Source organism: Heptranchias perlo, chromosome 18 (genome assembly GCF_035084215.1).
Source record: "Heptranchias perlo isolate sHepPer1 chromosome 18, sHepPer1.hap1, whole genome shotgun sequence".
NCBI lineage: Eukaryota > Metazoa > Chordata > Chondrichthyes > Hexanchiformes > Hexanchidae > Heptranchias > Heptranchias perlo.
Window position 1 is genome coordinate 33,481,691 of NC_090342.1, and position 15,916 is coordinate 33,497,606.

The 15,916-nt window shown below is 40.5% G+C and overlaps 1 protein-coding gene across 1 annotated transcript in view; it reads left to right on the top strand.

Moving 5' to 3' along the window:
* Positions 1–936, top strand: part of nrip2 (nuclear receptor interacting protein 2) — a 38,692-nt gene extending 37,756 nt beyond the window's left edge. The window contains exon 6 of the mRNA XM_068000083.1: positions 65–936. Coding sequence (XP_067856184.1) covers positions 65–181 — 117 coding nt within the window. The 3' untranslated portion in view covers positions 182–936. The remainder of the gene's footprint in view (positions 1–64) is intronic.
* The last annotated feature ends 14,980 nt before the right edge of the window (positions 937–15,916 follow it).

Sequence of the window (15,916 nt, forward strand, 5' to 3'; positions counted from 1 at the left end):
GCAGGCATCTTCACTATATTTATCACTTTCCATGGAAAATGATATTGTTATTTGTTACCCGCAGTGTGTGATTGACTTGGAAAGGGGAGCACTGTTGCTGGGAAAGTCGGAAACACAACTACCATTCCTAACTCAGCCAGAAGAGGAGGAGGAAAATGATAATGAGGAAGAGAAAGAGTGAAAAGGTCACTTGAATCCGGTGTTTTGAAGGAACAAAAAGGCTTACATGACAGATTGACACCATGAGGTTACTGGGTTTCTTTTTCTGACCCTTTGTGACTGTGCTGTAATCTTTGGCTTGTCTTCCTGCAGAAGTAAGCTGGCTGAGATGAGGGGAGGACAATTATGTAACCTTCTCTCCTCTCCTACCACCACTGTCCCAAATCACCAAAAGATTGTTCCACTCTAAGTTTTTAAATGGTGTTGGGAATACTCGACCGGTTCATTCTGTTGTCTTTATTGCTGCTCCCAGTCTTGTGTACTGTGGCATGAAAAAAACACATTTGCTTTTTATAAAATAGTTTCAGCAATGGGCATCTAAAACTAAATTCTAACAGTAGGTCATCTGAAAGGTTACTTCCTCTTATGGCTGTTTTTGGTTGCTCAGTCTAGTAGTGCTATTGGTACCAAAAAATAAACAGCCCACCAGGGTTTTTGTGGAATAAACCATTACTACTATCTGATCTTGTTGAGAGGTGTTGATGTAACAACAAGCAGAAAGTTCCTGACGGAAGCAATTCCTGTAACAGAAATAGTCAAAGGCAAATCTGGATATATTTTTGAACTGAAGCTGATATTTCTATTCTACACAGATTTGCATCAATTAAACTTTAATTTAAAAAGTATAGAGAAAAAGATTCTCATAAAATTTTCTACTTTAAACAAAAGAAACTTCCAATGCTTAGCTACAACATCACCTCTTATATAAAAACAGAAAATGCTGGAGAAGCTCAGCAACTCTTACTGAGCTTCTCCGGCATTTTCTGTTTTTATTTCAGATTTCCAGCATCCGCAGTATTTTGCTTTTGGTTCATCATCTCTTAAGTAGGCACTGCAACAGCTGCGGCCTGTCAAAAACTTGAGAGATGCTGTATGTGGTTTCCAGCCTCACAGCATTATCCAGTAGGTCAATAGTCAAAATGTTTTTGCCTCAGATCAATGATCAACAGACAGATGGAAATTTTCAGTTTCTATCACCTTAAGCTGCAGTCAGCTTCACATAAATAGAGCTCCAACAAATAAATCCTTCTCCATTCACTACCATTGTACGTAATTCCAGTGAACTGAATCCTTTTCAATTCACTCACGTGGTTTAGAATTCCAGTGGACCAAACCTGGCCCCATTCATTCTCTTTAGAATTCAAATGGCCAAATCCTTTGCCAATAACCCTTATTGCATGGCATTCCAACAGACCCAACCTTCTTCCATTTTCCCCTATTATAAAGAAAATATCATCCACATACACACCCTTACATCCATCACTCTGACTCCAGAACAACATGGGGTAAAAGAATCCCGGCCAGTAGCACATGTTCAAAAATTGCGCACTCTCAGCCCTCTTGTTTTCCTTCTATTAGTTTTAATTGAGTGGAATTTTTATCCCCATGGTTTCAAAGTTCAGCACAGTCATTGTGCTTAGCATTTATCAGACATCTCTCACACATGAACAATCTTTCATGAAAGCTAATGGTTTTTATAATGAAGTATTTGAACTTAGATACAAGAACATTGTAAATGGTTCAATGGGTAAGAGGTTCATAGTTTACAAAAGTCATTGTTGATAAGCAGCCTAAGAAGTCCTGAATTCTTCAGCTAAGCATAAGGCACACTACATCAGTAGTGCAGAGGTAGCTGTACTCTGCATTTAATCCATGTTGATCTTGACCTGGGAGTGCTTGATTGGATAGCGAGTCAGTACTTTTCCTGCATTAAATGCGTGCTGTACCTGAGCTAGAAGTGTTTAATGGGGCAGTATAAAAAAGCAATCACCTAATATCCTCAATGTGCATTGAGTTCTCACCTAAACTGGGTTTCAGTGTCATGTCTCCTTTGTAGACACTAGGCACTAAGCTCTTTAAACTGTGGGATAACATTTTATTAGTGGTACATCACCATTAAGCAGTAGTGCTGGCACAATATTAGTTTTATAGCTAACAGTAGCACACTGAAATTATACCGTACTATACTTTCTCCTATCAAATGCAGCACAAGATTTCTGCACCATACCAGTGTGGAAAAGCACAGGGTTGCCCCCTGCCTCTTTTTTTTAAATCAGCAGAGTTGGGGAGTTCAAACTGAGGTTAGTTACTGGTTGAATGTTTTAACCAGAAATTAAGTGGCCATTTTTAAAAATCAATCTAATGGGCAAATAAAATACTGTGTTCTACTTTTTCTTTTGAGGAAGTCAAATGCAGATCATTTTCAATAATTAAACCAGTTAAAGGGGAGGTGTCAATAAACACACTGCGCCACACCAAGCTCCTCTTCTCCCACTGCATTAGTGTGAGCACTACTGCAGTATATTGCGAGATATATGCACAGGCCAGAAGACCTGCCCCATACCCAAGATCAGCACGTGTGAGGACTTGCTGATTAAAAATAATGACTAAAGTCAAAAGCCATAATTTTTCCAGCATTTAGCTAATATCTAATTCATCATATTTGCACTTTCTGTTTCTAAAAATCAGCCTTGCCACTCTAAACCACTTCTACATAGTCAAAAGTAGCAAGGAGAAAGTATGAAAAGCAGCAGAATTTCCCCCGGTGCTGCTCAAGGATGAGGAAAATTTGCTTTTATTGTTCCAGTCAGTTTTAGGCAGAATTTTACTGTCTTTAATCTGCACAGCTGAAGAGAGAAGGCAACAAAAAGAAGCATCCCTAAATATACGGAAGGCACTTGGTATTTTCATATGTCACTTTAGTGAAACTTTTTCCACATTTCAGCAAACATTTCAGTGCAACATAGTGTCTCACTTTACCCAAAAGAAAAACAGTTCAAAATCTTATGGCCTTTGTCCATCTTTTCACCATTTCAGAAGGTGACAACCATTAAAAAATGAGGACAAGGAAATTCCTTCTGAATTACTGCATTCTAGAGCTGCTGGCGACAGAATATAGAATACTTTTTTAAAAAAGAAAATCTACGTTTTTGTTCTTGTATTTCTTTTTGCCGCTGCCACTTAAGCCTCCCTGGAAAACATGATGTTCAAGCCTGGCACGCTTAATTCAGCTGTTAGGAGCTGTACAACTGCTTGACTTCTGGGTGATTCCCTCCCTCCTTGTGGATAAAGTGTCTCCCCTGTGCTGTCATATGTAAGAAGTTCAAGTGGGGGAAGAGGGTAAATTACAGACACAGACCTATGACCCATCACCTTCTAGCATAGTGCTTTGGTGGCAATCGTGGGAACCAGAATTTTAAAGATTATTATTAGCATTGACTCAAACAGCATGTGGAACTTGAAATGCTCAAAGAAAAATATACATGTTCGTAGTGTAGACTGTAATAGCTATGTGCATTGTTAGCCTGAACATTATTTTATATACATTATTTATAAACCATTTAATCTGGAGAAGAGGGCAAATGTTCAAGTTTGTCATGTTCCCTATAAATGGGGTGGTGTGATTTCAAAGTGCAACCCCAATTCATGTATTACATGTAGCTGTTGAATCGCAGTGAGCTGCCACTTTAGTCATTATCAAAACCCATCAATAACTCCCTCAGAGCTTCTCTGTCTAAAGCATTTAAATGGCCAAACATTTTGCGGCAAAAATATATTAACAAAGCACTTCCCACTTCCTCTATAGTCTTCGTTTCTTTTGTACAATACACATTAGAGAGCAAAGAAAAAAACTAGAATCAAAAAAGCACATTGATGGATTTGACTTGTGGGGGGAAAATTAAGTCCAAACTATTTGCTACTTATTAAATTGATTTGTTCTATAATAGTAAGCATTGAGATTGGAAAAGTCAAAACCATTCAGATGGTGTAAAGTCAACAGTCTTGTCACTTGACTTTGGAGGCACTGCATGGAATTTCGTTCTGGCTCAGGTGTTTTTTATTTTGCGATACTATACAGGATCAGTGTTACTCGCTCCGGAATGTTCTACTGCACTTTGCATTCTTCCAGGGTAGACATTTCAGCATTATGCACGCATCAGCTAATTATGTTTGTTGACCAGTGTGTTCCCAACAGTATCGTACATTACCTTGTTATTCTGGTGTTCACTGTATCATTCAGAATAAACTGGCGTTCTTCAAACAGCAGAGTGTAACTGGGCTTCTATTTTTTCAACTGAACAAAACCCACCTGCATACATAGAAATGAACTTACAACAGATATTGGTCAGGTGGGATCCAATAACACTGGCTAGACTGTGTGGATTTGGCGCACAGACATCAGAAAGGTAGGATCCAATCAATACCAGCAATATAGGGCAGGTAGGCATAAAATTTCATTAAAATTTGTTCAGTATCGTCTCGACAGGGCAAATCAATTGGAGGAATTCACAGCATAGCTGAGTCTCATACTGGTGACGTCAGTTTGTGTTTTCACATTGATCCAGAGACTAAGCAGCAGCATGTATGGTGATGTGTGCAATGTTGGTGTTTGTGCTCAAGTCCCAGAACTGTGGGAGAGGATTGGATTGGGTCGTGGGTGTAGAAAATTCAAATTGCTAACTACACCCCTGACTATGTAATATGCAATATCCAAATGCAAATACCAAAAGTGTGGGATCTGACTGGGTCCAGTGATACTATGCAACATCTACAAGCATGCAGCAATACTTGAACAGAAGGATTAGCTCAGTAGGTAATCCTTTTAGGCTTCAATAAGCTAACAATTGTCCCTTTACTACCACACATTCTAGTGAGAACACTGCACTGTGTTTTTCATTGTCTGTTACTTGCTTATTCTTTTGCCAAATTTTTGTCCAGTTTACTAAAAAGGCTGCACGATAGTACAAAGTATACAGTTAATTTTCAAGTTACGACTTTCATTTCTATTAAACTTAAATTTGCATTTTCAAATTATTTTTCTCCCGAGCAAGCTGCTGCTGAACCTCTGCCAACATTGCTCAGCAACCAGCTGCTCAGCAGAGTGGATCAGACTGACTCACTCATACTTTCTCCTTGCCCCTCTGAGGAAGTGACTTACTCAGATTGAGAGCTCCGTATAGAGAAATCACAGGCATAAACCCATGTCTCATCACTCTGTGCCATACTACTGAGTCCTCCTTTATTGGGGCAGATTTTCCTATTCTTGTGCCTGGGGCTACTGGATCATCTGTGGCAGTGAATACAGGAAAATCGGGTGGGGAGGAGTGCATGTCCAGAAGGGAAATTGCTCGATTTATCCATCCATTTAAAGATGGAAAATTTGGTGGGCTCGATTGAGGTGGTGCTCCTCCCTTCCTGATTTTCCTGTAATTGCCTAGATAATCTAATAGCCTCAGGTGCAAGAACAGGAAAATCTACCATCTGTTTTTTTTATCTTTGGAAAATACAGCATGTTATCAGCACAGAGTGCAATCAGGCACTGTGAGAATGTCAGAGCCAGAACCAGCAGCAATAACACTTTTGAACAGTTTGAGGAGATATGCATGGGTAATATACAGGGAACAATGACTGTTAGCTGTAGGGAGGGATCGACGTGATCAAATTAATATGAAATGGATCAAAACAAATAAAAGGAAAATAAGCAGGGAAAAGGCTAAAGATTAACTGGAAGAAGCCTGTTAATTCTGGCATTAGAGCACTGAATTCATGTTCATAGGGCTTTAACTGCATTTGGATTCCAAAATCAGGAACTTCCCTGCATCAAGAGCTGGCTGTTTGATTGTTAACGGACAGCCTGATAAATCATAGAAAATTACAAGTTCAATTTCAGTTTCAGCAAATGTTTAACTCAATCTGAAACCACTGCATACTTAATACTGATGCAAAAGGTGTATTTACACTAAGTGGTAATATTGGTGTAATATTGTTTCAAGGAGGCTTGGGCCCTGATTCCAGACTTGCATTACAACTTTAATGTTATCAACACTACGCTTAAGGTGTGATTGCAGCCATATAGAGTCTTTAGTCCAGTGGAGGTCTTTAGTCTGTGATCTGAAGCTAAAGATTTTCTTTCCATAAAAAGGTTATTGATCATGACACTGACTGCTTACTGTGGCTGAGCTGAACGAAATGCTTTTATAGTGAGCATTTTTGACTGTTCCATTACAGCACAATAGATTTCAAAAGCTTTATCATTGGATGCTTCATCTTGGTTCTAATGACCAAGAAAACACATTCAGATACAAAAATGTCTCTCTTATAAGTCTCTAAATTCATCTGCCTGTCTCTTGTAACTCCAACCACAAGCTACCAAATCTTAAATTTGACAGCTCCACCTTTAGCCCTTGTTTTAATCTATTGGCTCAGAAATTGCTTGAAAAAGAACAGTGAGCTCAACAGTGCTCACCATTGTTAATGGTGAAATCGAGGGGCAAGTTCCGGCTTTCACACATGCGCAGTGAAACTCAAAAATCCGAAACTTGCTCCTCCTAGTTCGCTGGCGATATGACAGCTTCGAATTAAAAGTATATCGCCGGCTGGAATCAGTGAAAACAGTGGACCAGTGCCAACTTGCTCATCTGCCCAGCTGCAAAGTAACTAATATCGCCACAACAGGTATGCTTAAAAATATCAGGTCTAATCTAACTTTTAACAGCACGGTAAGTCTTAATGACTGCCGAACAACTAAAAATTAACTTTTGAAAATGTGTAGTCTCATTACTCCTTATTTTGAAGTTTTTGGTCATTAAAAAAATGTTTTTTTTAAGACTTTTCCTTTCTGTCTCTTTTAGTTAATTCTATTATTTCTTACCCTTTTTTTTCCACTATCAATAACTGTTTTTACAATGATTTTAGTGTTGTACCTTTCACTTCCTGGATTTTGCATTCCAAGCTTGCAGAAACCGTTTGCAGCGTGTCAAAAATGTTGCGATCTGATTAGTTGAGGGGAGAGATCGATTCTCTCACTTCTCCCATGGGTCTTAGCTTCACTGGAGTTAACGCTGGGCTCTTCTCTGCTTCCTATTAGAGGAAGTGGACCCAGTAAAGACCGCAGTAAGTTAGTGGGTTAGTATAAATCTATGGAGCGACAAACACTGTTGGTTCGCTGCTCCGAGCAATTTCTGGGCCACTGACATTTTGGCCTAGCAATTTCCTCTGATCTCAAGTAGAATGCCTACATTTCCTTCATTACTAGGTCTCCCTCCAAGAAGCTTGGTTTTCTCTTTTGTGTCAAACACTTATTTTCTTAACAACTCTTGGTATTCTATGAAGCCCTAGTCCATCTCCTAACAGCTTCTAGTCCTCAGTCCTGGACGAGATATGAGAAAAAGCTTGTTGATTGATTGCAGAATACAGGTGAGAGAGGGATCACCAATCTCTCTCTCTATTACGACTTTTCTCCTACTATCAATGTTACTATGGTCATAGCTTCTTTGAACTTTCTCTTCTCTTTCCTCCTAAGTTCCAAACAGACTATGGGCGGGAATTTCCTCGGAGATGCTCCCGCTCCACCACTGTAGCCTCGCTGTAAATGGAGTTTCCACCGCAATATCAGTGAAGTTATGTGAGTGGAGCGGGAGCACCTCCGAGGAAATTCCCAGCCTCTGTTGAAATCACGACTTATTGCACAGTCTCCTACTCCAACTCATTCCTTTCCAGGAGGTCAAAATTGTGGATCCCGTCAGTTTTTCCTTCTTCCTAAAATCTATAGGGTTTGGAAAACCTAAACTTGGCATCGGCTAATCACTTCTTCTTGATTTACCTTGTTATCTCTCTACTCTTTTCGCCCCAGTGGTGTCCTACATTTAGGCTTTCACTTTGGGTTCTCAGTTCTATTATATTGTTCCTCAGCTATAAAGAATGGATGATTAATACTCAGATTTTCACTATATATTTGGCATTTAAGGTACTAATTTATTAGAACAAGAGTATGATTCTATTCGGTTATATGTTAGGTGAATGGGAATGGATGTTTTCATCAGTTTGAATTCATTTATTCATTAAAAATTAGTAAACACGAATTTAACAGGGCCAATATTCCATTAGATGACATGGTAAGTATATTGGAACACAAACTACAATTTAAATATCACCATAAACCATTAGTACATTTATAATAAGCGGATTATCACTATAGAGTAAATTCAACAATCTCAGCAGCAGCCACTCTTGAAGGGAGGCGGGGTTATAACAACGTGGCACCAATTCTCTGTCCCATTCTCTCTTCAAACATGGCTTGCTCCTGGAAGTGCAGCATCAGTTAATTTATCCTTATGTCTCAGATCACTGGGTAAAATTTTCAGTGTAATAGACAAATCTGCTGCCATATAAGCAAGCAATTATTTCACTATAATATTACCTGTTAAAAGGTTCGCTATATTGTGCAATGGCTCAATTGGTAAAAGCACTGTCCAGTGTGGGACTGAGTCATATAGACTATTAATGTCTCAGGTTCAATTTTTTAAAAATTCGTTCACGGGATGTGGGCGTCGCTGGCGAGACCAGCATTTATTGCCCATCCCTAATTGCCCTCGAGAAGGTGGTGGTGAGCCGCCTTCTTGAACCGCTGCAATCTGTGTGGTGACGGTTCTCCCACAGTGCTTTTAGGAAGGGAGTTCCAGGATTTTGACCCAGCGACAATGAAGGAACGGCGATATATTTCCAAGTTGGGATGGTGTGTGACTTGGAGGGGAACGTGCCAATCTGTGCTGAGTTAGTTGATTTCAGCTGAGGCAGGACTATGAGTGCTACAATTGGTCTCTATGCCCCTGGGCTAGGGCAGAAAAAAAATCAGCTAACATTGTCACTCCCGATCACAATCTTGTCATCCTTGCAGTAAAATACATATTTGGATGCCAGGTCAAGACAGGATTGAGCTCAGCCGTGATGTTCCGCATAGTTGATGGCCTGCCACTACTCACTGTCTAGACCCTCCAATTAAGGTACCTACTTTGGCAAAATACTGGAGAGTACCCAGCACTAGACCCTAATATGAGTCAGTGCTTTAAGGAGGGCAGGGATAAAATTAAATGGAAAAGGACCATTCTACTGTACTTGTGGAAGAAAATGAAAGATCACTTGAAAATGTTTCTCTTTTTCCTTAATCTTGTCTGAAGATTAGGAGACTTGCTGAGTTACTGTTCTGTAAACTCCTAAATGAATATTAAATAAGATCTGTTGACTTGCAGGATCCCACTGAAGATAATGCCCACAGGCCTCTATTAAACTAATAGAAGCTGACATTTTTTTTCTTCAACTACATCTATAAACTCAGAATAAAATCAGCATCACTGGCTTCAGCATTGACAACTCCAGTGAAACGAAAAATCAGCACTGACTGGTTTCTGAAATTGTTCCACTGTAGGCAAGGATCCCCACAGTTTCTTCATATGTTCACTGAATGATGGCTTCAAATGCAGCAACCACATGATTCTACTCCAACCAACCTGGTTTCTCATTGTCAAAATGCATAATTAAGAAAAACAAATCATCTGAACCTCAAGATTTTTTTTTAAAAACAGATGAAAATAAATATTTTCAGACAGGTTTGCCACCTCAGCTTTCAGTTATTTCTGTGCAGTATCATTTGTAATGGCTGAGGGTCCTACACACATATTTAAACATTATGGCCTAAATTACTGTTTTTGCTCTGCCTATTCCTCACTCTGGTGGTATAAGTTGATTTGCCAAAAGGAATTGCTGATTACAGCATTGACTATTATCTTACTGGTCCTGATAAAACAGTCACTCTCGTAAGTCATTTTTTTATATACCAATGTGGTATCTAATGTAGCATTGCTAATGACAAGTCAATGGCTATGCTGATAGAAAAGAGAGCTCATTGTTAGGGTGTGGAAATGGGGCACAGGTCTGAAAGAATTTGGAAAGACATTTGTAAGAGATCTCTTCAGAGATAGTGCAGTAAATGCTTTCGTTTGGTTCCTGAAAAAAAATAGGAGGAAGCAAACATTGTATTCTCAGTCTCTGTTCATTCATGGCCAGATGAATAAGCATTGAGATGTGAGTAGCCTGAGGGAGAGAGCTGTTTACTCAATCTTGGAGCCTTCTAGAAACAGCATCCCTCTCCCCCCAGGGCATCATGAGTCCAAGAACACACAATTTCAAACATTGTACAGTTCTCTTGAATCACTTTGGGCGCCGATACATAAATGCAAATTGTTGTTGTTTTTGATCACTCTCTAATGGATACAAATATTTCTATGCTGGTCAATATTTGTCAAAATAAACTGCATAGTTCGGCTGCTAAATGTCATACTTTTAAGTAATTATTTCTGAATCAGTGTATGCCAGAGGGTTCATTGATTAATTATAAAATAAAGTCAGTATATTAATACATGTAAAGGCTAGATTAGAAGACTGGCTTTAAAATGGGTCAGTGAAACATCTGAAAATTATGGCATATGCTGCAGCAGACAGAGAACAGAAACGGACTCACAGGATGGATGGGTGGTTACAGGATATATGTCTGTCAGTGGGGCCACTGGGATTTAAGTTCCTGGCAATGGTTGAAGTTACCAAATGGGAATTTGTCAAAGCTTGAAGACTACATGCTGTCAGAGACAGCTGAACCCAGTAGAAGAATGCAGGATAGCAAATTCACCAGAGAACCTAACTGAAATCTATAGATATCTCAGACATGGGTATGCCTTACTTATCAAAACTCGTTTTTGTTTTGGTGGTGGGGGTTAGTTTCAGGCTTGGTGAGATCCTATGCACATGAAGCCCTGACCGTGCAGTGAATGAACTCCACTTTTCTGCCATATTGAAGTAAGTTTGTGTTTTCTTTTACACAATTTATACAAATCTACTTCTAAAGTGCAGTTTTAATAAACATATTCCCTAGTTCAAAGGTATTTATGTATATTGAAGTCTCAACGCCCTGTGATTTGGAATAGTAGAATGTCGGCTTACATTCAGGTGCCTTCACGGAGTTTCCAATCTCAGCTTTGCCATCCAGTGGAAGTGCTAGGGTGTTGCCCATAAGGAGAAAAGGAAAATTACCCCAAATCACTCACAGGTGTCTCCTATTAGCCAGTTCAAGAGTGGTATTGGAAGGCACACAACACTGGAGATCTATAAAAGGGCAAGGGAGAAAATACCATAAAAAGTGGGAGTCTCATTCTTTTAAAAAAAACTCAATTCTTATAAGCATTCTAAAATATCGCTTAAAATGGAATTCCCCGCTGATTAATTTGTAGGAGCAACTTGCAGGCTTGGTGCAATTATGTTTTGTACAATGGGACTATATTACAAGACAGCCTTCAATATGGCAGCTGAGGTCAAGTTTGCTATCTAAATTAAGCCATTAAAATCATAGGGAATCAGGAGTTAATATATAGAATAAATAAAAACAGAAAATGCTGGAGAAGCTCAGCAAGTCAGGCAGCATCTGTGGAGAAAGAAACAGAGTTAACGTTTCAGGTTCAAGACCTTTCATCAGAACTGGAAGATGTTAAAAGAGTTAAAGTTTTTAAGCAAGTACAGTGGCCTTTATTACAAGAGGATTTGAGTACAGGAGTAAAGATGTCTTACTGCAATTATATAGGGCCTTGGTGAGAGCGCACCTGGAGTATTGTGTATAATTTTTGTCTCCTGACCCAAGAAAGGATATACTTGCCACAGAGGGAGGGCAACGAAGGTTCATCAGACTGATTCCTGGGATGGCGGGATTGTCGTATGAGGAGAGATGGAGTAGACTAGGCCTGTATTCTCTAGAGTTTAGAAGAGCGAGAGGTGATCTCATTGAAACATACAAAATTCTTACAAGGCTCGACAGGGTAGATGCAGGGAGGATGTTTCCCCTGGCTGGGGAATCTAGAACCAGGGGTCACAGTCTCAAAATAAGGGGTAAGCCATTTAGGACTGAGACGAGAAGAAATTTCTTCCCTCAGCGTGGTGAATCATTGGAATTCTCTACCCCAGAGGGCTGTGGAGGCTCAGTCATTGAGTACATTCAAAACAGAGATCGATAGATTTCCAGATATTAAAGGCATCAAGTGATATGGGTTGAATTGAGAAATAGGAAAGGATCCAACATTATAGTGGGGAGTTATGTCTAGGACCCCTGGCAGCAGCTCTGAAGTGCTAGATTGTATAAATGCAGAGATTAGACAAGCGTGTAACAAAGGCATAGTGGTCTTAATGGGGGACTTTAACCTTTACATAGATCGGGAAAAGCAGACTAGCAACTGTCAGAAAGGTAGTGAATTTCTTGAGTGTGTCCGGGATAGTTTTCTACAGCAGTATGTCCTAGAGGCAACAAGGGGGCAAGCCATACTAGATTTAATAATGAGTAATGAATCAGATTTAGTTAACAGCTTAACTGTGCATGAACATCTAACCAATAGCGATCATAACATGATCGAGTTCAATGTAGTGTTTGAAAGGGAAAAAAGTGAATCAGCTGCAAGATTCTAGATTTGGGTAAGGCCGACTTCAATGGGATGAGACAGAGACTGTCCACAGTAAACTGGGCAAATCTGTTAATGGGTAAAAAGACTGATGATCAGTGGGAAATGTTTAAAGAAACATTTAACGTGATACAGAATCGGTTTATACCCCTGAGGGGCAAGAACTCTTCTTGCCAAAAAAAACAGCCATGGACAACTAAAGAGGTAAGGGACAGTATAAGACATAAGGAAAGGGCATACAAAAAGGCAAAAAATGGCACAGATACTGGCGGATGGGAAAGATACAAAGATCAACAAAGGGTCGCAAAACAGATAGTAAGAGCTACAAAACGAGAGTATGAAAAGAAACTTGCAAGAGATATCAAAACCAACACAAAGAACTTTTATAGTTATATTAGGAAAAAGAGGGTGGTCAGGAGCAGTGTTGGCCCCTTAAAAACTGAAAGTGGGGATATTATCATTGACAATGGGGAAATGGCAGACCTGTTGAATAATTACTTTGCGTCAGTATTTACAGTAGAAAAAGAGGATGGCATGCCAGAAATCCCAAGAAAACTAATATTGAATCGGGGACAGGGACTCGATAAAATTAACATAAGTAAAACAACAGTAATGAAGAAAATAATAGCACTAAGGAGTGACAAATCCCCAGGACCAGATGGTTTCCATCCCAGGGTTTTAAAAGGAAGTAGGTGAGCACATTGCAGATGCCCTAACTATAATCTTTCAAAGTTCTCTCGATTCAGGAACTGTCCCTCTAGATTGGAAAATTGTACATGTCACTCTGCTTTTTAAGAAAGGAGAGAGAGGGAAACCAGGGAATTATAGACCAGTTAGCCTAACATCTGTTGTAAGGAAAATGCTGGAATCTATAATTAAGGATAGGGTGACTGATCACCTCGAGAATTTTCAGTTAATCAGAGAGAGCAAGCATGGGTTTGTGAAAGGTAGGTCGTGCCTGACAAATCTGATTGAATTTTTTGAAGAGGTGACTAAAGTAGTGGACAGGGGAATGTCAATGGATGTTATTTATATGGACTTCCAGAAGGCATTTGAAAAAGTACCACATAAGAGACTGTTAGCTAAGATAGAAGCCCATGGAATCGAGGGAAAAGTACGGACTTGGTTAGGAAGTTGGCTGAGCGAAAGGCGACAGAGAGTAGGGATAATGGGTAGGTACTCACATTGGCAGGATGTGACTAGTGGAGTCCTGCAGGGATCTGTCTTGGGGCCTCAATTATTCACAATATTTATTAACGACTTAGATGAAGGCATAGAAAGTCTCATATCTAAGTTTACCGATGACACAAAAATTGGTGGCATTGTAAGCTGTGTAGATGAGAACATAAAATTACAAAGTGATATTGATAGATTAGGTGAATGGGCAAAACTGTGGCAAATGGAATTCAATGTAGACAAATATGAGGTCATCCACTTTGGATCAAAAAAGGATAGAACAGGGTACTTTCTAAATGGTAAAAAGTTAAAAACAGTGGATGTCCAAAGGGACTTAGGGGTTCAGGTACATAGATCATTGAAGTGTCATGAACAGGTGCAGAAAAGAATCAAGAAGGCTAACGGAATGCTGGCCTTTATATCTAGAGGACTAGGGTACAAGGGGGCAGAAGTTATGCTGCAGCCAAACAAAACCCTGGTTAGACTGCAGCTGGAGTACTGAGAGCAGTTCTGGGCACCGCACCTTCGGAAGGACACATTGGCCTTGGAGGGAGTGCAGCGTAGGTTTACTAGAAAGATACCCGGGCTTCAACGGTTAAGTTACGAGGAGAGATTACACAAATTGGGGTTGTATTCTCTTGAGTTTCGAAGGTTAAGGGGTGACCTGATCGAAGTTTATAAGATATTAAGGGGAACGGATAGGTGGATAAAGAGAAAAACTATTTCCGCTAGTTGGAGATTCTAGGAGTAGGGGGCGCTGTCTAAAAATTAGAGCCAGACCTTTCAGGAGTGAGATTAGAAAACATTTCTACACACAAAGGGTGGTAGAAGTTTGGAACTCTCTTCTGCAAACGGCAATTGATACTAGCTCAATTGCTAACTTTAATTCTGAGATAGATAGCTTTTTGGCAACCAAAGGTATTAAGGGATATGTGCCAAAGGCAGGTATATGGAGTTAGATCACAGATCAGCCATGATCTTATCAAATGGCAGAGCAGGCACGAGGGGCTGAATGGCCTACTCCTGTTCCTATATTCCTATGATAGTTCAGGAAAATGGCATTGAGGTAAAAGATCAGCCATGATCTTTTTGATGTGGAGAAAAGCCTCCGAAAGCTTGTGATTTTCAAATAAAACTGTTGGACTATAACTGCTGTTGTAAGATTCCTTACAATGATCTTTTTGAATGGCAAAGCAGGCTCGAGGGGCCGGATGGCCTACTCCTGGCTCCTATTTCTTATGTTCTTATGTCCTAGGGCCAGGGAAAGGGGGGGGGGGGCGGTGGGGGAAGAGTGAGGGGAGGGGAGGAAAGAACAAAAGGGAAGATCTGTGATAGGGTATGAGTGATTAAATGACAAAAGGGAAGATGGTGTAAGGCAAATGGTAATGGGATAGGTCAAGAAACATAAGATTTATCAGGAGTAGCTGTAAATGGCAGCAGCAGAACCATTATCAGCACTAGCTGACCGAAAAAATGGGAGCAGTGGTTATGATCTGAAGTTATTGAAATCAGTGTTGAGTCCGGAAGGTTGTAAAGTGCCTAAACGAAAGATGAGGTGCTGTTCCTCAAACTTACGTTGAGCTTCATTGGAACAGTGCAAGAGGTCAAGGACAGAGAGGTCAGAGTGGGAGTGGGAAGAGGAAATAAAATGGCAAGCGACCGGCAGGTCAGGGTCACACTTGCAGCAGAGTGGAGGTGTTCAGCAAAGCGATCACCCAGTCTGAGTTTGGTCTCCCCAGTGTAGAGAAGACCGCATTTAGTGCAGCAGATACAGTATACTAAATTGAAAGAAGTACAAGTAAACCGCTGTTTCACCTGGAAGGAGTGTTTGGGGCCCTGGATGGTGGGAAGGGAGGAGGTGAAGGTGCAGGTGTTGCATTTCCTGCGCTCACACGAGAAAGTGCCGTGGGGAGGATAGCGGGTGTTGGGGGTGACTGGAGTGTGGACCAGGGTGTCGCAGAGGGAGCGGTCCCTTTGGAATGCTAAAAGGGGAGGGGAGGGGAAGATGTGTTTGGTGGTGGGATTGCGATGGAGGTGGCGGAAATGGCGGAGGATGATACGTTGACTGTGGAGGCTGGTGGGGTGGAAGGTGAGGACAAGGGAGACCCTATCATGGTTCTGGGAGGGAAGGGAAATAGGACGGACACGGTATTGCTTCCAATTTCCACCCTTCCCTCGCCTTCACATGGTCCATCTCCGACTCTTCCCTTCCTTGACTTCTCTATCTCCATTTCTGGGGCTAGGCTATC